We start from the raw sequence: 23,273 nt of genomic DNA on the forward strand, positions 1-23,273 counted from the left end.
ACTATCATGTATTAAAAAGATTAGTGGGAAAATATAAAACACTTTGGATGTGATTTGATTATGTTTTATCTCCCCTTCCCTTCCAGGTGCATCAGGGAGCTGTCCCTCTCTCCTACACGGTGACCACAGTAACAACACAAGGCTTCCCCATTCATACTGGCCAGCACATACCTGGCTGCAGTGCGCAGCAGCTCCCAGCATGCTCAGTGATGTTCAGTGGACAGCACTATCCACTCTGCTGCCTCCCACCCCCTGTGAGTCCTTTGGAGCAGGAATTAATTATGGATGAGAGAATGACCTGGCATGAATTACCAATACTTGTTTGTACATGTGGTGGGGGTTCATGATAGCTATGGACTTGACCCAAATAATTAAGGGCCTGACTTACAGAAGAAGTCACATGCTTGATTCATTTTGGGATACTAGTCAAATCAGATCCCTGCCATAGTGTGATCACTATCTTGTTGCTTCGGAAGTTTTATGGCTGTTTCCTGCTGCGGAGGGAGTTTGGAGTTGTTCCTGAGGCTCTAGGATACACAGACAGTCTTGATCATTGCTTGGAATAAGAATGCAACGATGACCATAGATTGGATTGCATCTATACATCCCCTCACTGCTTGTAAATCCTGTGCTGCCCTTTGGTTTTTCAAGAGAGTTGTAGGAGATGGAATGACAGAACAGGTACCCAGAGCACTACTGAAAAAATAAGAACAGGATGTATCTGACAGAACATGAATAAGAGATTACCTTGTGACAATAGGAGCAGTGAAATTTATAATTATTTTTAATGCTGTTAGTAGATCTAGAGATAACTAGTTCCCGGCTCTGTTCATCATGATCCAGACCATGTTAGGAGGCAGGGCCACTAGGAAGAGTAATGAAGGCATCTGACAAATTAAGTTGCCAAGCTAAACTTTGGTTATGTGGGTCCTGTGGATTTGACTGAGGTATGTTCATGTGCTACCTGGGAAAGCTTTGAGCCTGGTGATCCTTAAGAATTATACACATTTCTTGTACTCAGTCACCTTGATGTTATATCCATGTCCTTTTGTTTGGTTATGATTATCCAAGAGGTGGTGATTAATTCATCTTTGAATGAAGGGGTGGTCTTGTTTGTATTTAAGGAAGCAGTGATTCTCCCACCACAGGTACTCAAGAACTATTAGTCGACCCCAGTAATACTGAATAATTCATGTCGCGTTTCCAATTTTGACCTTTTGGGAGGAACATTGTGAAAAAGTGGCTGGTGTGATAGCCATTGCCACGAGAGGTTTGGCTCAAATTCATTTTGTACACCAATTGTACCTGTTCCTGGAATGTGAGGTTCTGCTCAGTCAGTTGGGTCTTAGTCACTTCCCATTGGATAATTGCAAAATACTTTACATGGGACTCTTGAAGAGCACACATAGAAGTTGCAGTGAGTCCAGAACTTGGCACTGCAGGTAGTTACAGGCATGCCTTGGTACCACCATGATAACACCGTTAATTCATCATTAGTTTGTGAGCTGCACTGGCTTCTGGTTGCAAATTGAGGTGTTGGTCATGACCTTAATGGATAGAGCTGGATTTTGAGGATGTCTGTTCTCAATTTTACATTTATCCTGTGAGATCCAGTTAAACTAACTGAAGAAACCAAATAAAACCCCCTGAGACATCTTAAGTAACCAAAATATTAAGTAAACCCAAAAGAAAAGAAAAGAAACAAGAGGCATTTGTGGCATACTGTGTAAGTCCTTTGGCAGGCAGCTCTTTCAGCCAGCCTCCTGAGAGAAGAGGGAGTCATTGTGGCAAGAAGCAGCAGCAGCTTTCAATCTTCCCCGCTGGCTTCCCCATTTACTTTCTGGGGAAGCCAGCAGAGATGATTGTAAATGATGTTCGTATGATTGTGGGATGCTTGGCAATTGTAAGTGTAAACAGATTGCCAAGCAGCCGGATTGTGATCATGTGACTGTATGTCGGGGTTGGGAGGTTAGGTTGGTGCAACATTTTGCAACTGTCATGAACCATCAAGGGTATTATGATAGCAATGGCAATAGCAGTAGACTTATATACCGCTTCATAGGGCTTTCAGCCCTCTCTAAGCAGTTTACAGAGTCAGCATATCGCCCCCAACAACAATCCGGGTCCTCATTTTACCCACCTCGGAAGGATGGAAGGCTGAGTCAACCCTGAGCCGGTGAGATTTGAACCGCTGAACTGCTGATCTAGCAGTCAGCTGAAGTAGCCTGCAGTGCTGCATTTAACCACCGCGCCACCTTGGCTCTAAATGATTCCACGCTGTTGTTAAAAGGTTGGTTGTAAGTCAGGGACTACCTGTAAAAAAGCTAAGAAGGAACCCAAAAGACCAGGACATACATTTCTAGCACCCAGGTAAGCAAGGACTAATGTCAGAGAAATAAGCAAGAAACTACCAAAAAGAAAGCGGCACCCTCATCAAGCTGGCAAGGCAAGCTACTTACTATATATGAACAAGGAGGAAATACCATGCTCGTATTGATGAAGTTACTTAGTTGTGTAATGAAACATCTGCAAGCAAGCAACCAAACTCAGAGAGTATCAAGAACTCCACAGTTCAACTCTTAAGTTAGGCATATTGTCTTCTATTGGAGAGAATAAATAACTTGGTTTCCATTTAAAAGGACTTTAGGTCCTTGCTAGTCTTTGGAGATGGCATTTTGCTGCCAAATGGATTCTTCCCTTTTTATTCCCTTTTTAGGCTGCGGTCAATTATTTTTCAAGTAGACACGTTGATCTTAAATGCACTGAAGGTAGCTTTCTTTTGAGGACGCTGTCTTTCTGTTTCCGCCTTACAGCTCATCCAGGCCTGTGCCATGCAGCAACTCCACGTCTCTTATCAAACATTCCCACCACTCATTTCCAGTGATCATTATATCCTGCACCCTCCGCCACCTGTGCCACCACACCAGCCTCCCCATATGACAGCCCTCGGCCAGTTTGTCCCACTCCAGCCACAGCATCCTCGCATGGTAAGTTTCTTGAGAATGCCTAAATTGGCTCAGAAGGAAGAAGTGTCGGTGCTCTTATTTCCCCCCACACCTGCATCTACTATTGTGCAAAAACTTGTAGCACACCATCTACCGATTTCCTAAAATCTTGGAATTAAAAGAGAGTACCTTGTAGCTCAGAAGAAGCTTGCACTTGGTCACTCATGCCATAGTCATTTCCTGTCTAAAGGACTGCAAAGTCCTTGACCTGGAGCTCTTCTTGAAAACCAAACGTCGAAGTTGGTTCAGAAGCACAAATAATTAGGGAAACACCTCAGTGTCCCCACACCACACCATGCTTTGCAAAGTTACACTGACTCCCTAAAGCTTCTTGATGCAATTCAAAGTGTTGTTATCTGTAAAGCTCTTTGTGGCACAAAGCAGGGTTATTTGGGGAACTGCCTTGCTCTGATTGTCTCTGCTTATCCTGTGAGATCCAGCAAAGCGGAAATGTTTTGGTTCCCTTCCACAAAATAGTGTCGCTACTGGGGGTCCAGGGATGTGTCTTCATTTTTTACACTTCTGGAACATCATTTCCCCTGAGGCTTAGATGGTCTCAGCCTTTATGTATTCTTACCTAAAAGCCTGGTTCTTCTCCAAAATGTTGCACTCAGCCTATGCATAATGTCAGACCATTGAATAAGATACGTGCTCCTTAGCTGCTTAGCTTCTTTCTTCTGTTGTTACTGTTATTAATGATACTGTCTCCTGTTATTTTATGTGCCAGTGTATTTTTTTTTCATATTACATTCTCTCTAATAATTAATTCATTTGAATTGTAAATTGCCCAGAATCCGTCTGGTGAATCGGGTGGCCATATAAATCTAGAGGGAGGGGAAAGAAGGAGGGAGGGAGAGAGAGAAGAGAGAGAAAGAAAGAAAGAAAGAAAGAAAGAAAGAAAGAAAGAAAGAAAGAAAGAAAGAAAGAAAGAAAGAAAAACAAACTTGGAGCAAGGTTTGAAGAAAATGTCAGAGCAGTGAATAGCCATAGTTTGGTTAATGAGAAAGATGAAAAAGACACTAGCAGCTCACAGAATAAGCCTTCTTCCCTAAGGAAGATGATAATCAAACGAGTCAGCCAAGAGTAAAAAGCAGATTTAGAATATGTTTTTCATCCTGCAACTCGGAAGCGGCTTTCAGATCTTAGTGCAGAAAGAAGCTGTGAGCCTTCAGAGAAGAAAGCAAGTCCTATGAAATACAGTGGCTAATCCTTAAAGAACAGAGAAGATGTGGGTTGGTCCTCCCAGGAAATATGACTTACTTTGCTGATCGCTTTTTTTCTACAGATAATGGAGGAGGGCACCCAAAAAAAAATCAGCTGTTTTTGGCTCTTTCCTTTTGACCACTGGATAAAACTTAGTTGAGCAAGGGGGAGGAAGAGGAACCGGGGGGAGGAGGGGTCAAGACCTGTTCCCTCTCATTTCAGAGTATACACCACATGGAATAATAGACTTGCATTACAAGAAAAATCCGTTCCAGTTGAATGTTAGGAAAAGCTTCCTGAGTAAAGAGTTGGACTCGGTGGCTTAAATGGCTCCTCCCCTCATTCTTTATATTAGTTCAACAAATTAATCTTGTGGAGGTGTACAGTACATGGTAAATTATCTTATTGATGGCACGCAAGAGTTAGCCATCTTTGGGTTCCAGTTCTCACTCTTCAGACATATTGGGGAGCAATTGCCAATGCAGAATGTGTATATCCTTTTCCCACAGCCACTTCAGAGGATAGAAAACGAGGTAGAGCTTCGGGGTGAACAGCACTCAATGGGGGGCTTCTCGTATTCTCCTTCCCATCATACTCCTACCTTGTCTCCCTCTGTACCATTGTATCTTCCACACACACACGACCCACTTCACCAAGAACTGCCGTTTGGAGTGGTAAGTGCCATGTTAAAAAAAAAAAGCTGTTCTCTGTGGCCTCTGAACCAGGTAGAACAGGGTGTCTTTTTTAAAAAAAAAACACCCTTTTGTTCGGCCACCAAGTGCCATCATACCCTGGAGGGGTGGTGTGGGGTGGTAGCAGTGTGATGATTCGGTGATGGATCTGTTGGGAGGATAGCAACTAGGTGCGTCCTGCCAGGTTATATTCCAGAAGGGTAAGGAAAGTTAGAGAGGGGTTTAGAAGATGCAGATGGATAGGCAGGTTTAAGGGAGGCTCAGGTTTAGACCTAAGAGTACCATATTTTTCGGATAAGATGCATCTTTTTCTCTCAAAAAAGAGGCTGAAAATCTGGGTGTGTCTTACACACTGAATACAGCATTTTTTTGCCTCCTGAAACCCTGCCCCCTTCACCAAAATGGCCGTGCATAGGCTTTAGGAGGCTTTCAGAGTGGTCCTGGGGGTTGGGGAAGGCAGAATTGAGCGAAAAATGGGTTGTTTTTTTGCTCAATTTTGCCCAGCCCCCAGGAGCACTCTACAAGCCTCCTAAATGCTATTTATGCCCTTTAAAAAAAAATATGAGCCCGTTTTCATGAAAAATGGGCTGTTTTGGGGAGTTTTTTAAAAAACTTTTTTTTAAAAAAATTGCCTCTTCAAAACCTTGGTGCCTCTTATAGTCTGGTGCGTCTTATACTCCGAAAAATATGGTACTTCCCCTTATCATAGAGACATGGTTAGGAATAGTGTTAGGGCTAGAAAAGGCAGTTGATAACAATGGAGTTGATAGTTTATAGAAATAGGTGAAGCCATTGAAAACCTTAGGCACAGGTAGTCCTCGACTTAGTGACCGTTTAGTGACTGTTCAAAGTTACCACAGCTTAATGTGACTTACGGCCGCTTTTCAAAGTTGTGTCCTTTGCAACATCCCCATGATCATGTGATCCAAATTCAGATGCTTGGCAGCTGGTTCATATTTATGATCGTTGCTATGTCCCAAGGTCATGTGATCTCCTTTTGCCACATTCAGACAAGCAAAGTCAATGGGAAAGTCAGATTCAGGGGTTACTAACTTGCCAACTGCAGAGTTTCACTTAACAACTGTGGCAAGAAACTCACAAAAATGGGTCACAAAACTCAATTGTCTCAATGACGGAAATTTTGGTCTCAGTTGTGGTCGTAAGTCGAGGACTATCTATTCAATAAAAGCCCATTTGTTCCTATGTTAACCAAGTGTCTGTGTTGTCTTCAGTCTGTCTTGTGTTCCTACCCTGTTACACTACAAGACAAAAATGGAAAAACAAAAGGATAATAAAAGAGAAGACACTCGTTCCCTTCAAGAGGGTGTAGGAGGGGCATCCCAATGGATGGGCCAGTGTCCTTTTTCACAGGTGGCCCATGGGCTACATTCAGAACTGCCATCCCTGCAGTCATGCAGTGCAATGTTACATGATTGCACCACGTGGCAATATCAGTCCCAGCTATAATGGCAGTTGTGGTTGCCATCATAACCCCAAGACTTGTGGGTCATTAGGTGGAAACCTGGGAGTTGCCAATAAGGATTGTGAGTATGTTACAGAGGGAGAAGTGAGGCGGCTGGAGACCCATGTGTGGTCACACAGGAAGACTGGAGGATGGATGGGGCATCTGGGTGCAAGTGCAGGAAGGCAGGGGATGCAGGGTGCAAATTTAGGAAGGTGGCTGGGATTTACCCGAGTTACTTGTGATTTTGACACTTGTGAGAACAGGCCCTCAGGAAAGGTCACAAATAGTGAGCCTGTGCTGTGCTGTGGCGACCAGAACTTTGAGGACTGGTCACATGTCATCTTTTGCCCCTCTCCTCGTAGCTTGCCATTTCCTAAGATTGCCTAGATTTGTAATACTGCATTGTTTCACATGTGAGAGAGGTAGCCAACTAAGATTCCAGTGACAGAGAATGTGGTTTCTAGTGCTTTGCATAACTTCGTTCTGTTCTCTGTTACTAGGACAACAGGAATAAATGATGCAACATAGTAAAGAAAAAAGCAGAATATGTTCTTTTTTGATTTGCATAACACAGATCATGCTAAAGGACCCAGCTTTTCTTTGTGCAAACTTTTGCTTGGCTAGAATATGTTATTTCTTTTCTTTTTTTTTCACGTGGCATGGAATGTATGCAGAGCTTACAGATTAGACAGCATTGACAAAGCTTCTGATATTCCCACAGCCATATCCACATATGATGCCCCGGCGGCTGAATTCCCAGCGATACAGACTACAGCAACCACTGCCTCCGCCGCCTCCGCCTCCACCGCCATATTACCCAAGCTTCCTGCCATACTTTCTGTGAGTATTTGCAATAACAGTGAGGAGAACTGTGAGTCGAATATTCTCACTTCATTGGAATAAAGCATGCAGAATTAAAAGCTCTGCTTTCCCTAATGCCTCCCCCTCCCCCCCCCCCCGGGAGTATGGGCCACCATCTTTCCCCAGCAGTATCCTCCATCAAAACATCCCTTTTGGTGTGCCATGGGTGCACGTGCCACTTCCCCATCTGTTCACTGCTATCTATTTCTTTAAAACTGCAGTTCAATGCTTCCTGTGTCACCAACAGCTGTGGGACCCACAATAAGTTTGGACTTGGACGTGGATGATGTAGAGATGGAAAACTATGAGGTGGGTTTACTTCTTTGTGTTGATTGTTAGAATGAAGAAGGGCTCTTGGGCAGAAAAAATTGGTTGTGGAGAGGGTGGGTTACAAGAGACTGGCAAGGATATTAACTCCTGAAAGACTTGGAAGGACGGAATGCTTTTCCACCAGGAGGGAAAGAATTAGGAGCTCCTATCTGTTCTGGTATTTAGATTTCTTTCATTGTGACTTTTAGTACTTGCTGCTGGTGGCGAGAGTGTCAGGCCTGCAGGGGTTCCTTTAAGAATCTTTGGCCTGCCACACTCTTATCTTCTAGCTTCATCTTTAGTATGCCTTTTCATTAAGGGGGGAATAGCCAGGTGTGGAATGTGTTGTTTTCAAAACAAAAAATTCCTTTTTAGAAGTTCAAGGTTATTCTTTGTGTCTGAACCTCGACACCTGACCGGAACCAGCAGGGTAGAGATGCCAGCATGGAAGAAGAAGATTGGACCATGTGATGGATTTGTGGGTGTGGGGACAAGATCATGAACTTTCAACTGGGTGGGAATCCTAAGTAATTTCCCAGAATTGTGATTCCACAGATGTGCTAAGATGCCTGACTTATTAACTTGGAACTTTAAGGATCATTTTGCCTTGGACTCTGATTTAATTCTGCATGATACTTAGAATGCTGACATTATCCCAATTCTGGAAGTTACCTAGGATTCTGACAGAGAGTATGTGTGGAACAAGTTCTGGCTGGTAGATCTTGAGTTGTACTAGTAGATCCAAGAAATTTCACGTCTGCCAGGTCTGGAGTCCGCAATTGAGAGAAGACAGCTGAAATTATACTTAAGGAGTTGCAGTAGTTGGAGAATGCAATTGTGCAGCAGATTGTGTTCTTTGTGGAGCCATTTCTTATGGCAGAGGAATACAAATCTGATGGGAGGCTCATTTAACGTTTATATGGCATTGAGGACCAAGGGTGACACTTTTAAAAAGTGGGCAAGGAAGGCCAGACAAAGATGTAAAGTATAAAGCTAATTAAAGTGGATGGATAATCAGAATAAAAACGAGTTGTCAGGGAATATTAATGCTTTCTAAGTGTTAAATTTCAGTAAAAGACAATTCACGTCTTTTATTTCTTCAAAGTTTTGACGGCAAAAGATTCGTCTCTCTGCCTTTTCTTGAAGTTTATAAAGGATTAAGGGGGGTATTCTCAGCAATGGAATCACTTGCTTTGTATTCCTTTCTTTCGTTTTGTTTTCTATCAGGCATTACTGAATTTAGCTGAAAGATTAGGGGAGGCCAAGCCACGGGGACTCACCAAAGCAGATATTGAGCACCTTCCATCCTACCGCTTTAACCCTGAGAGCCATCAGTCCGAGCAAACCTTGTAAGTTCTCCCAAGAAACTGCTTTACTGTGAAGTATCTCTATATGCCATTCTCTCCTGCTCCCTTACTGGTTTGATTTTTCACCCTTCCCAGGTGTGTGGTGTGCTTCAGTGACTTTGAAATCAGGCAGCTGCTGCGAGTTCTGCCCTGCAACCACGAGTTCCATGCTAAGTGCATCGACAAATGGTTAAAGGTAAAATTCACTGGTTTGACTGAGTTCTCTAATCAGTCTCTAAGAAAAGTTATTCGGGTACTATCTGTCTCCTTTAGTGGGTCTGGTTAATTTCTAAAGTGACTGTAAAGACAAAGGCTTCCCTGGTTTCACAACATAGATATATCCCTGTCATTTTTCGGGGGATAGCAATCTATGGCTCTGGAGCTGCATGTGGCTCTTTCATCCTCCTGATGCGGCTCCCTGGCACCAACTGGCACCACAATTTTGAGAGGAGCTTCCAGGTGGGTTTTTTTTTTTTGATTGGGGGGAAGCAGGGTGCGTCAGGAGAAGATCCTATGGCAAGGGACCGCGTTTTCCGTCAGCTCCACAACGCCACACTGGGAAGAGAGACTATTGTGGGGAAACCGGACTTCCGGTTGGCTCCAGAATTGAACAGCGGGCTTTCTGTTAGGACCTTTGTGGTTCTTCGAGTGTTTAAGGTTACCGACCTCTGGGGTAGTGGTTCTATTAATCCAGCTACTTCCACTTTCTAGCATGCGAATATTATCTAAGCAACTGATTATATAAAATGTATAAGACATTGTAGATTAGCAGCCTCAGCTAATCTTTACTGGTCTCCAAAGATGGGTGGGTGGGAGCAAAGCTTGATTGGGCAGACTACTATTAAGGTGGGCAATATGAAAAACTGTCCAGAATGAAACCGGTAATCTCATTGATACCGTTGCCAATAAAAGTACACAGGCATATCAATGCAATCAACAGAAGAACTGTACAAAAATGCTAATTTGGTATCTGAGCACAGAGGAGGCAGCTGGGGATGGCTTTTAAAACAGTTAGGGGAGCCTTTAACTCTTCCAGGGCAGGTGATTCATTCTCATTCCAATGTGTTGCAAAGCACACCTCTTTTCAAGGCTTTGCACAGCGCCATTGCACATTATTCAACAATGACTATTTTCTTCTGATGGAACCTAATTGTGCTGCTAGCTTCATTACATGAACCATATGACTTCTAGGATTATGTGAAAAGGAGAAATATTCTTCAGCTGTTTTCACAGCCTATGTGAATATGCTAAATATCTGTAGAGTTCACCCTTCATTGTCATTTTTCCTTCACTAATAAAAACTCCAAGTCCTTTCACCTTTCTTGCTCTCATTCTCATTTTTCTCCTCCCGTGATTCCCTTTCATATAGAATGACTAAAAAAATTATACAGATTTCTCCAAATGCAATAATTTAAGTTCCTAACTGGTTACCGCTGTTGCAGTGGGACCCCATGATCATACGATCAAAATTTGGGTTTGTCGCAGCCTTCTCATATTTATGACCACAACATTCACTCCGCCTGCCTATCCTCCATTCCATATCTGCCCTTGGCTGCTTTGCACGCTACCATTGAGACCTACCTCTGCAACTGAACTTTGCTTTCACCTCCCTCCTGCTGCTGCTGCTGAGGTGCACCTAACTAATAGTACTGCATCCTTCTGACACCTGGTGAGGCCTTGCGCTTCTGCAGGATGACCAGAAGGGCAGAGATGGGAGGGATATAGGCGGGTGGGAGAGTTGAAGGGGAGGCAAGTATGGTGTGGCAACAGAGCATCATCTGCCAAAGGGAATTTGCTAAGCACAGCCAGAGAAGACACAGCAGGTCAGCACTGGAAGTCTGTATAGAGTAGGAGAAGCATCAAGTCCTCACCTAATAACAGTACAGTCCTCAACTCATGACTGCAACTAGAAATATCGGAACTGCCATTACTAAGTGGCGCAGTCACGTGATGTTTCACAACCACTTTGCTTAGCAACAGCAATAAGGTCTATGACTGTCTATACATACAATGCATAATTCTTTTGAGTATCAGTACCAGTTTGATGAATGAACCGAATTGAATTCATCCAATTCACTCGTTGCAGTTGATAAACTATTTTGATAAACGCTCTCGGGTTGCTTTTATTGAATTGCTTGGGCTTTGTGACTTTCCCTTCAGAAAGGGATGAGACCACCTTTCAGTGGAGTCATTCTGAAGCAGGCAACCCTCAAAGCAGAGGAACTCCGTTTAGTGGAATTGCCGGAAATTTTCCAGTGTGTGAGGTTGCCCAAAAGGCCATATCCAAAGTCATGCTTTCATTGATCGTTGCAGGCAAACCGCACATGCCCCATCTGCCGAGCAGATGCTTCAGAAGTACATCGGGAGGCCGAATGAGGTTCGTCAATGCACTGCTGCACAAATTTACTCCAGGATACGGACCTTGGACCAGAGGCACGGGCCAGCCTGTATGCTTAGCCTCTGGGGCCTCTCCTGGGATGCGGTGAGAATATAAGCAATGTATGACACCCCCTCCCCCTCACCCCATGGCATGGACCGGGCCTGGTGGTTGAGCCAGCTCTGCGGTGTCATGCTTTGTAGGGGGAGGCATCCCCACGTGCTCTGCACTCCAAAGACTCGCCATCCTTGCACCATTGTTTTCCAGGTGTTTGCATTCCTTCTTGGTTTGGGGTTTTCCTTCCCTATTTGGTTTCGTGGCTGTCTGACCTAGATTTTTATCCGAATTCATTCCTTTCTGGCAGAGCCAGATTTGGGGGCCTTGAAAGCAGAACAGCTCCAAGGGAGAGAGGGGAAGAAGTGCCTGCTTCAACCCCACCACCTGCTTGCCTAGAGTACAGTGTTGCAAGATAGTAGCGGGGGAGTATGTTGGTTGCAACACTGATGTAAGCCACTTGAGGCCTTGCCAAAAAAAACATCTGTGGCTGTCTCCACGCGAATCATGGCCCACTGGCCCAGGACCACCCTGTGTTTTTCCCTACACATGCACAGAATAGTCCCACCAGCATCTCAGACTCTCCCTCCCCTTGCATGCCTGCAATGTTGGGTGGAGTTCAGGGTTGTTCTCACAAGTTGCACAGTGAGGTAAAGAAAAAAAAAATGGGCCTAAACTTAAGTCCAGCAATATTCTGCTGCAAGGCAGTTTTGGGGGAAAAGACCCATTTCCCCCCAGAAAGCTCGAAAGAGGAGGAGTATGCAAGTGAAAATCCCTACAATAAAACAGCCGGCTCTGTTTATTACATACTTAATGAAATGAAGGCTTGTGGCTTGTGTTTTGAGATACAGAATCATGTAATAATTGATGTGTCTTCCTTTTATTTTCCCTTTGCACACTCAGACCCCCAGATAACTGCCCTAGTAACACATTCGGGTTGCTATTCCTTCTCGGCACCCATCTCCAGAAAGCACCTCCATCCAGTTTCTGAGTGTCCCCTAGCAGTCTGCCTGCACCTGCTCTTTCTCCCCTGGTGTAGGGGAGGGAGAGATGCTCAGCAGACTGAGGCAAAAGCCTTCAGCTCCTCAGTTCTCTGTCCCGACTCCTGGCTGTAAGCCCTGAGAGTTGTTGGGCAGCTCCAGAGGACTCAATGATGGGATCCTGGGCAGAGAGAGCAGGCAGGAATTATTATTTCTTATTATTTACCCTTGCACTAGCTGTTATGGAGAAAGCCTTTCCATCCTCCCGTGGCTGTATGCAGTGATGCGCATGGGCTTTCATAGGGCCAGGAAGGCTTTTTCATCCTACCTTTTTCAATCTCTTCCATTCAGCAACACCCCTCCTCCCCTTCTTCACCTTTGGCCTACTGATGCTCATCCTAATGAGCTTTTCTGTACGGCCCGATGCTTGTGCGCTCGGTCAGGAACTATGGCTGATTTGGCCATGACACTCAAGCTGTGTGCCTTCTTGTGTCTGCACACACACACACACACACACACTCTCCTACCTAAAATACCTGCTGATTTGAAGCAAGAAAGCAACCAACCTGCCACCCTGTTACAGAAACCTGTTATCGTAAAAGTAATAAAATTTAAAAATTGTTTTGCATGATTATACCATGGAATAAGAGAGAAGCCCTCGCCGTTTAGTTGGTTTGTGTCTGAAGCCTGGAAGAATCAGAGAAGATGATAAAAATCTAATGTAAATGTTCACAAATTATGCATGCATGTTATGACCAGCTTGGAACTTGGTATTGGCTATCTCTCTAGCCAGCTGTGGGGTGATGGGGTGGGTGGGAATGAGGGGGTTCTTTGTGCTCAGCTGATTACTGCCATGCACTGTACTGCACATGTCCGCAACGCCTCACAAGGACCGTTAACGCTTTTCAGGGCATTTCTCTCCCCTCCCTCCCCTCCAAATTAGAGATTGGTTTGAAACCAGGTTAGGTTAGGAGGCAGCATAGTTTTAGTAGAGAGCCAGTTTGGTGTAGTGGTTAAGGCATCTGGCTAGAAACTGGGAGATCGTTGAGTTCTGCTCCTGCTTTGTATTCAAAGCCAGGTTGGTGATCTTGGGCCAGTCATACTCCTCAGCCCAAAGGAGAGGTGGCAATAGCAAACAGCTTCTGAAATCTTACTAAGAAAATTACAGGGCCTTGTCCAGACCTTTGCCAGGAGTCCACACCAACTTAAAGATGCACGCACATACGTACACAAAACAGTTTCAGTGGACTTAATTTGAAGTAGAGTTGCAAGGCTTAGGGGCAGATCTCTTCTGCGTCAATAGCTGCCTTGGAAGGAGGACTCTGGCAGGGTCACTTTCTCCTTCATGGTGCTGCAGAAGTAGGAGCAAAGGGACCTGCTGACCACTCCTCTTCCTCCCTCCCTCCCTCCCTTCCTTGCCTGGTTTATCTTGTCCTGCGTTCAACTAGTAAATGCTCCAGGGTAAGTTTGGCAGTGTCGTAATCGGTCTCTGCCTATCCACAGTGCTATCTTTCAGTTTGGTGGCATCTTCTCCCTCCAAGTGGTAGACCCAGATGGATGGTTAGATCTCGACTCTTTCCCTTCAAAGTGGGGGCAACAGATAGGAACAGGGACTGCAAGGGAGCCTAAGGCCAAGGCCAGGAAGCAAGGCCCCCGAGCCTTTCTGCCATCATCTTTGTGTGCTGACATCCAATTGTTCTTGGTAAGAGGGCCTGATGAATTTAGGGAACAACTAAGCAGGGAACAAGGACAAATAGACCAGGCAGCGTGATATCCCACAAGTCTGTGAGGGATCAATCTGCCAAGAGAGAAAGGTTAGTAATGAGAAGAGCAGCTTCTGTGTCTGCTTTTTCCTGAGAAGACGGATAGTGGCTGGAGGGGGGGCGTGGCTCTGGTGCCATGTAGGTGTCATTGTTTTCTGAACATGCCAGCTCTCAGCAATATATTTACCTCTAAAAGTAGGAGAAAAACTTTGGGATGTGGCTGTGGCCAGTTGGCCTTTCGCCACTCGTCCCGATAGCCATGTCTGGTGAGGCGACCAGTTTCTTCCCCAGCAGTTGTTGAGATTCCTCACCCAGCTGAGGAGGGGGGATCCTCAGGGTGCAAGGAGGAGGGAAAATGAGGAGGAGACGCGCAAACTTAAGTTTTGTGGCTTCTTTTGTCATAAGGGGCAGTAGTAGTGCTTAATAATAAGAGCTCATCCTTGACTTGCAACCATTCGTTTAATGACCGCTTGAAATTACGACGAAGCTGAAAAAAAATGGGGCTTTATAACAAATCCTGATGCACAGTGACTGTTGTGGTACCCCAGCAGTCACTAAGCACGATTCGTACGCTCAGCAATCAGCATGTATTTACGACGGTTGCAGTGTTGCTGGGGTCACCGGCAACCTTCCCAGCGGGCTTCCGACAAGCAAAATCAATGGAGAAAGCCAGATTCACTTAATGACCATGGCAAAAAAGGTCGTAAAAGCGGGTATGACTCAGTGACCTCATTGCTTAGCAACGGAAGCTAGTCCTAATTATGGCCGTACATCAAGGGCTGCTGTAAAGATCCTCAGACCTTTAGTTCCTGCAAAGACACAACAAAGCAGGGCGGGATGGACTGGCAGCCCTTGGTTTGAAAGTAGCAGCTGGCTTGCAGATCGATCCGTGGATTAGAAGCTCTGGGCAGGTCCCAGGTTTTTTTTTTCTCTTGAATAACAATCAGTTGTTTCCATTTGTTAAGATGAAGATCAGTGCTACTTTTTAGAAGTCTCTCTCTCTCTCTCTCCTGCTGCTCTGCTCTCGCTGCATTTATGTTTGTGTGGGATGCAAGTTACAGATGCATCCCGCTCTTGGATACCCCCAATAAAGAATTTCCTCTTTCCCCTCCTCCTCTTCAGAGGGGGAGATTAGCTGCAGTGGGACATCTAAGCCAGGTCTTGGCCCGGGCACAGGCAAACACCAAGGAACGGGCCGCTTGCCATCTTCTCCAACTACACAGACACCAGCAGCTTCTCCTTCCCAGTCCTCCCGTGCGACGCGTCACGCTCCCTCTCTCCTGCCATGTCAAGCCAGTGCCTTGTGTCAGACCCACCTCTTCCCCCCCAGCCTTTCCCCTTGTTTCACAGCTTTTGAAGGGAGAGAGAGGGAACCAACCCCTTATTCCATGTGATACAAATAACCAAAGGTCTTTACTGTATATATATATCTTAAAAAAATTAAAGAAAAACAAACAAACATGGGAGGTGTTTCTATATTTATAGCCAATCAGAATAGTGCCGATGCCCATCTGTTTCAGTGTCTCTTCTCCTTCCCCCCGCCATCTTTTCAGAAAGGTTATTTGGGGCTGGGGAGGGAAGGAAAGCCTTACGGTTCTTCTGACGGTGACTCGAAAGCTCACAGCTCGTGTGCTGCAGAATTTATTCCAAGGAGCAGCTAAAAGTTATCATGAAAAAAAAAAAATATTACTAAAACATTTATTTAGGATGTTTGTGATTGCTGATTGCGCTGTAGATGCCACTGTTTACCAATGATTTCCTGTGGTGGGATAGTGGGCTGTTTACTGTTCTTTTATACCAGTCCCGTGCCCTCCAGAAGGATAGCTCAGCTTCACCCTACAAGGAGAGGGGCGCCCCTGTAGGGCACCAGGGCATTTGTTCTGTGTTAGAAAGTTTATATATATATATATTATATTATATTATAAATATATATATATAATTTTTTTTGCTCTGTTACTTGCACATTTACAGTTACCTCATTTTTCCCATGTATGTATTTGGAAAAAAAAGGCTAATATATAGAGAAGAAAAAAATATCTTAAATCTCTAAAGTGTTTGTTTTGTTTTATTCCATTCCATTGGAATCATATTGGTTTGTAGCATTTAACATAACTAGTATGTTGTATTATATATGTGTATTATACTGATTGAAATTTTTAACAGATTTGTACTTTTTTTAAAATGAAAGTTGCTAGTTCTGCTTGACCAAGTAGTGCAATCATTATTTTTTTTTAATGTTGTGGCTGATTTTGAGAGGGATATTCACTAATAAATGTATGATGTATACCAAAGAGGGCAGAATGGTCTCTTCTTTTGGCAAAGACGATGCTCGCAAAAAGGCATATTTGCCCCACATACGGTACAAACGCACACACACACACACACACACCTTGAGTTGGTTGGAATATCTTTGGCTTATCCAAAGAGCTAAGGATGAATAACTGTACAATAATCTGAACATGAAGCTGATATAGTTGAGAAAGTGATTGTGGATGCAGTAATTAGGATCCATATACCATATTTTTCGCACAATAAAATGCTCCGGACTAGAAGACACACATTAGCTTTAGAGGAGGAAAACAAAGGGGAAAAAATCTGCCTCTGCTTCCTAGCATCCATCCTGTATTCATCTGGCCAGTGTTCTTGTGCTGCTGCCGCCAGCACCAGGGAACACTGTAGCCTTCGCTGCCAAGCAGCTGATTGGTGGTTGGATCAGCCTCCTGGAATATCACCGATCAGCTGTTCTAGACGGTGGCGATTACCCCTGCCTCTGCCATTCACGGCTGCTGCTGATCACCATTTGGAGGTGGTGATTGACAGAGACAGTGATAGGTGGCGGCAATTCCCGCTGCCCGGAACAGCTAATCGGGAGGTGATCAACCGCCAATCAGCTGCTGGACAACAAAGGCTGCTGCTGGACAACAAAGGCTCCAGTGTTCCTTGGCGGCGGGGAAACAGCCCCCTTCCCCCTGCCGCAATATTCGCTCCATAAGAGACACAGACATTTCCACTCACTTTGCGGGGTAGGGGGAGTACATCTTATAGTGCGAAAAATATGGTAACTAACTTAAGAGGATTACAAAATAATCACACAAATGACTAAGTTCTTAAAATTGATAATTAAATGTTAATGACTTCATAACAAATTTTCTCTGTGAAGATCAGGAGTGGGATGGGAGAGATGCTGTGAAATGATTCTCCTCTTAAAATTAATTTGAGATCCAGTCTTTAAGTGATGGATCAGTAAAACTAGAGCATGAACAACATCTCCTTATAGTTTTTTTTAAAAACTAGCATACAGTGCGAGAGTAATGAAGTTCCAGCAGCCATTTGGCAGAGGAAATAAAGTGCAATTGAAGATTTGTCGATTTTAGTATACTTTATGCAATTAACGACATTATTTTCAGTGGTGTTTGAAGCAGTTCGTTCTCTAAAAATGAGCAAAATAAAACGGCTCAAACAATAGTGGCTATTAGTTTATGGGATCTCTTTGGAATGTTAAATATCAGGGTTAATATTTAACCCTGGAAAGTGGCATACATGCTAAGAATACAAAAAATTGCCTGAAGGAGCATCTGAAGAAATGCAGGAAGCTTTAAGATTTAAGTATTCATTTGACTGCAATGTTCGCTTTCCTTCCTGGGCCAATCAATTTCAGTGCACCTGCTTCTCAAGATCGTTATAGGAGTGAAATGAGAGGATACCTATGTAAAACTACCCTGAACTTTAGCGTAAGTCTGGAAATAATTAGTAATATCAATATTATAATCAGCTTTTCGGAGTTTTTAGATGTGTTATTTCTCACGTCTTTTTGATCATAATTGTACCTGACACATTCCCAGGCACACTTAAAAATAATACTGCTCTGATTTTTCCATATTTTTTGTGTTCAGTTACATTTCCGTGTGTGGGGGAACAGTATTATTAAAAACAGAAAACATGGTTGACATACAATCATATAGATACAGCTTCAAGCCTCATAAGCATTTTATATTCATAGTTTAACTTTGATTATATGATCTGTCTTACCATTTCACAATGATCTCACAATGTATCACCATCATTCTAATGCAGATCTTTACAATACCCTTGTTTAAGCTGTCTTCATTTCAGCTCTACCCATTTCCAAAACAAATTTTAATTTCCAATAATTGATTTTGCATATTCTTTGCTTCTTTTAATCTTAACTTGAAATTGCTTATAGTTATCTTTTTCTCTGTGTACACATTAAGCAATATTTTTCATCCCTGTCAATTTTTCATTCGTTTTGTTGGACAGAGAATCTGTAATTTTAATACTTTTCCATACAGGACTCATGGTTTCTCTTTTTTGCAGTTTCTGTTACTGTCATTTCTTTCGTGTTTTCTTTTCCTTCCTTCATTTTCTTGCCAAGATCCATTCTTTATATAACTTAAACATGGTTTCACATTCAGAACTTCTCATCATTCTTGCAACTTTCACCAATTCTCTCAGCCACCCTTCATATACAATCAAATCAATCAATTTGGAAACAAATGTATTCTTTTGCCACATGCATACATGAATATTCTCAAGCCACTTACTGAAAAAAAGACTTTTCCTAAACATATTCACCAGCTACATCCTTTTTTGGATCCAGAATGGCTCAATCATTTTTCCGTACTCCCTCATCTTGCTTTCACCTATCCATCCATCCAAGATACTAGCTGTCAGATCGGCCATTTTCAGTGCTGGCATCCTGTCATGAATCGCAAGGGATGGGGAAGAGGAAATGGGCAATTGGCACGTAGTAAGTAGAGAGGGGCAAAGGGGCCAGTGACGGGCATGATGGAAGCCAGACTGTTACAGTTTTCAAGGCCATGGAGCCTGGGAAAGGAAGGCGAATTGCAGCAAACATCTGAGTTGTTCCCAAAACAACTATCCCAAAGCTCATTGGACAAAGATGGACTGGTGGGGGGGGGGGCAGGGAGCAGGGGAAAAATTGTAACACTTCGCACAAGAAAGTTTAATTCTAGCCTGGCTTTGTTTGCAACCACTAATCCTTAGTAAAAGAACCTATCACTTTGACCAAATGGAGTTGAGGGTGTTTCTTTCCTAGGTCTTTCTTCCACCTAGTTGGGAAAACTTGATATTAAACTAGATTGCCCTGGTGACCCACATCATTCATTTATAACGTTGCATCATTTTTTCTCAGATCTAATTTCTGGTTTTTCCTATATCACTATTCACTGGAGTTTAACATGCAACTATCACCAACCTGAAGATACATTTTGACATTTTATCTGCTTCATCCATTGCTAAACCTGGACACTTTCACTTACCTGGGTATATACATCAATACCAGACCGCTTTATTCAGATTTATTACACTTATCTCCTTTGAGTTTCACAAAACACAATATATTTTTCTTTAATTAATTCATAGTGTTTATGATTTATCTCAGGGTTGTCATCATATTGTGGATATCAGAATAGCTATTGACGTTCTATCCCTCATGACTTTTGTTAACTTCGATGCTCACATAATTTTTTTTTAACAAGGTAGAGGAGATAAAAACTTAGTTACTGGTCTTAGTCATTCATGTGCCACATGCTGCATCCACTGCTAGCAATAAGATGATACTGACCAATTTGGACACAATCTGGCCAGTATGCCACAATACAGCCACAGCTATTTTACAGTTGGCATAGTCACAATATTCCATGCAATCTAACATATTGAATCTAGAAAGACCACCTTGAAAATCAAAAAGATGTTTCTTCTACTCCACAAAACATGCTTATTCACCCACACTTAGAATGCATATTTATTGGTTTTCAAATTGTGAGCTATAAAACATCAATTATGTAATCTTTATTTGCTTAAGCTCTTCCTGCAAATACAAAACTAATTCCTTACAATTTCCTTAAGATTTCTATAGTGAAGGTGGAGACATTAGAAAATAATTCAAGATCTCTGGAAACTTAGCTTCCTTTATTATTATTTTTCATCTAGTCCATATGCCTCTCTGGGAATTTGGTAACTTCCAATGTACATAAAGATCATTTTGTCACATTTGAATATCTTTCACTGCATTTGCATTAAGCTTTATGCAATTTTATGTTTTCTATCCTTGTTTAACCACCATTTCCACCACTTAAAAGCAGCTTAATTCCCTGTAATCCCTCACCATCTATGTTGGATACCTGAAAAAACATATCCCCCTTAATTCTATAGCATATTAAATTCAGGATATATGAAATATAAAGGGTTCTAAGCACTATTTTTAGTATATGTGTTTACGAAACTCCAAAAAGCCCATAGATGTAACATCAAGGAAGATGGCAACCAGTAGCTTGGCCCCAATTGCTTTGACATTCAGAACCTCAGGATTGATGAAATTTGTTATGCTTCAAGGTAACCTTTTTGCCTCCCAAAGACAGCTATCTGTTCAATAGTGGAACAGCTTGCATCTAGAATTGTATGAAGATTTCTGCACTGGGTAACAGTTGGACTAAAAGAACTCCAAATAATTTTATAAACCTGGTTTCTCAGTTTGAATTAAACATTCTCTTCATGATATTGTGAATATCCTTAGTCCAGCCTTCTTAAAGGTTGTTTTTAAAACCTGCTATTTTAGCTGCGGACAGAGGGCACATCCATTTCCCAAATCTCATTAACAGATTTTTCAGTCATTAACACTATTAAAACAGGATTCAATCAATAGAGAAAAACATTTGAATTAGGCACGTTAATAGAAAACGTATCAGTGTACTGGCAAATGATTAATATGAATTATCTCAGAAAGTTTGTGGTTGATCTAACCAGGACAATACTGTGGATAAATTGGCCAGGAATTTATTTTAGCACAATGATGAGTCTTTGTGTGGATATTATTCTAATGGTTAAAACACACTAGGACTCCAAAGTAGGGATCCTTCTTTTTCCACATCTATCTACCTAGTCCATTAAAGCACCCGTTTTTTGTAGATTTCCATGTGGAAAAAAAATACTTTAACCAATCAGTTCATAAAAGTTAATCTAACTCTTAGAGCAGCCATTTCTTTTGTCAGGATCACACAGAAACCAGGAAAGGGAGGAGATCCAAAGCACTTCTTCCAAATCATTTTTAACTCTTCACAGTCCTAATGTTGATGCTGTATTCCTTTACAGTACCCTTTGGCAACAAATTGACCTTCAAGGATAGCTTTCAAAGAAAGATTAGTCATTTAGTCCGAACGAAATGTTAGGTGTAGTTATTTCATAAGCCTCCCACAAAAGCCTCTACGAAAATAAATATGAACTTGAAAAGCAATTAAATGTCTCAGTTAACCACATCCTTTCATATCACCTAATACTATTGGATCTGATCTGCAAAATCCAGATGACCAATAAGTGAAGTGCTCTGCTGCCATCTATTGGTCATCCAGGTTCCTGCAGTAGAGTTTTTGATATCCTAAAATTAGCATTACCCTTAAATGCAAATAGGAACTCATTGTTTAGGCGTTGGTTCCTAAATAATGTCTGCATTTTTTTCCTTAGATAGTCTAGGATGTCATGAAACAGCCCTGTTTCAATGTGTGAAATACAAAGTACTGACTAGAACCTTGTTTTAGTTTAGTTAAGTTAGTTTAGATGAGAAAAGTGATATTTTTTTGGTCTCATCTCCAAATCCAACTGTCTTACAAAGCTGGAAGATAAATGCCTACAGGACACAGGACAAAGTTTCATCCATCTCTCTGTCCACTGGGATATACAGGTAGCCCTTAACCACAATGGGAACCAGAATTTCTGTTGCTAAGCAAGGTGACTAGTAAGTGAATTGTACCCGAGTTACCTTTTTGCCAATTAAGCAAGTTACATGGTTAATTGAACCTGGCTTCCCCCACTGACTGCTTCATGGAACCTGGCTAGAAAGGTCACAGAGATCAATGAACCTGGAAAACTACAACCAAGTATTCAAATTTTGATCACATAACCTTGGGGATGCTGCAATTGGTTGTGAAAATATTGGTTGTTAAGCCAATTTTTTTCAGGGCTGTTGTAACGTGAAATGGTTGCTAAACAAATTCTAGGACTACCTGTACAAAAATGTCAGTAGTATATATTTGTGAAAACAATGACAAAAAGAAATAAACAAACTTGGCTACTTCTAGTCAAGGGGTTATCTTATTAAATAATGCTATTTAGATGCATCTTTTTCATCGTGAAATATGAACTCTCAAAACGTTATTTTCCATGGGAAAAAATGCACTAGTGCACAAACCGGTTTTTCTGATAAATGCCCAGAGACTCACAGACTAGACCAGTCAAAAATTAGAAAAAAGGCCTACCTTGACTCTGCTGGCATGTCAACACACCTCCTCTGAACAAAACTGAAACAATTCTTTACGTATTCATTTATTAGCAAAAGGAAACAAAACAATTGTGCATGTGATCCTCGGAATCTGCTGCATGCCACTTACATTCTGGTGGTGTCCTCTTTCTGCTGACAGGCCCCAGTGGGTTGCACCAGGCCTTTGTTCTTGAAGAGGCTTTAAGAGAATGTTCTTCTATGGCTTCTGCGGCCTCTGTAAACCGCACAAAACCATGGCCCCTTCCGGCACAACTTTCCAATGGTAGAGGACACACGAGAGCACACTCCGTTCTCACACAACCTCCACAAAAATAGGACGTACTTTCAAGGATAGTTGTTGGGTATTGGTGAATGCTGGCATGTCATCCAAAATGTTGTGGTGTGTTGCCTTTGACACGTGTGTCCTGGGTTTGCTCTCTAGACTAGACTCTACAGGAAAGGGCTCAGAGAGGAATATAAAGATACCTATAATACTGTTAAGAAGATAGGAAGCCATTTTTTTTCCTTTTCATTTGGGGGCTTTATTTCTTTTCCACTTTCTTTCTTTTCCTTATTTTTTCCCTCTTCTATCCAACATTTGTATTGTTTTTTTTTAAAAAAATGTTAAAATTTATTTAATAAAAAAGTTAACTTTTTATTACGTGACAGCAACATTCTGAAGGCAAATGAGAATTTGGAGAGGTATCAGGACCCGGAGGAGGAAGTGAAAAGTAAAGGCCGAAGTGGTTCCGGTGATGGCAGGAGCACTTGAGGGTATGACTCCTAAGCTGCGAGAGAAGCTCCAACAGATTCCAGGAACATCATCAGAGCTTTCTCTGTATAGACTAGTGCAGTGCTAGGAACAGCTAAGATACTGTGCAGAGGTAGAGGATACAAGATTGAGGAAGATGCATATCATCCACAG

The 23,273-nt window shown here is 42.5% G+C and overlaps 1 protein-coding gene across 8 annotated transcripts in view; it reads left to right on the forward strand.

Annotated features, from left to right (window-relative positions):
* Positions 1 to 12,160, forward strand: part of RNF44 (ring finger protein 44) — an 81,253-nt gene extending 69,093 nt beyond the window's left edge. For 6 of the 8 annotated variants that reach the window (XM_087709357.1, XM_087709358.1, XM_087709360.1 and 3 more), the window contains 7 exons: positions 87 to 254; positions 2,814 to 2,987; positions 4,718 to 4,882; positions 7,087 to 7,205; positions 7,448 to 7,535; positions 8,763 to 8,884; positions 8,978 to 10,202. In XM_087709357.1, coding sequence (XP_087565483.1) covers positions 87 to 254; positions 2,814 to 2,987; positions 4,718 to 4,882; positions 7,087 to 7,205; positions 7,448 to 7,535; positions 8,763 to 8,884; positions 8,978 to 9,167 — 1,026 coding nt within the window. In that variant the 3' untranslated portion in view covers positions 9,168 to 10,202. Of the gene's footprint in view, positions 1 to 86; positions 255 to 2,813; positions 2,988 to 4,717; positions 4,883 to 7,086; positions 7,206 to 7,447; positions 7,536 to 8,762; positions 8,885 to 8,977; positions 10,203 to 11,194 lie in introns of those variants that run through there. The other 2 variants (XM_087709361.1, XM_087709362.1) reach the window with 2 other exon arrangements.
* Positions 12,161 to 23,273: the final 11,113 nt, after the last annotated feature.

The sequence above is a fragment of the Thamnophis sirtalis genome, unplaced genomic scaffold, assembly GCF_051295495.1.
Source record: "Thamnophis sirtalis isolate CommonGarterSnake01/CBP01778 unplaced genomic scaffold, rThaSir2_p1.2 scaffold_3, whole genome shotgun sequence".
NCBI classification, from domain to species: Eukaryota; Metazoa; Chordata; class Lepidosauria; order Squamata; family Natricidae; genus Thamnophis; species Thamnophis sirtalis.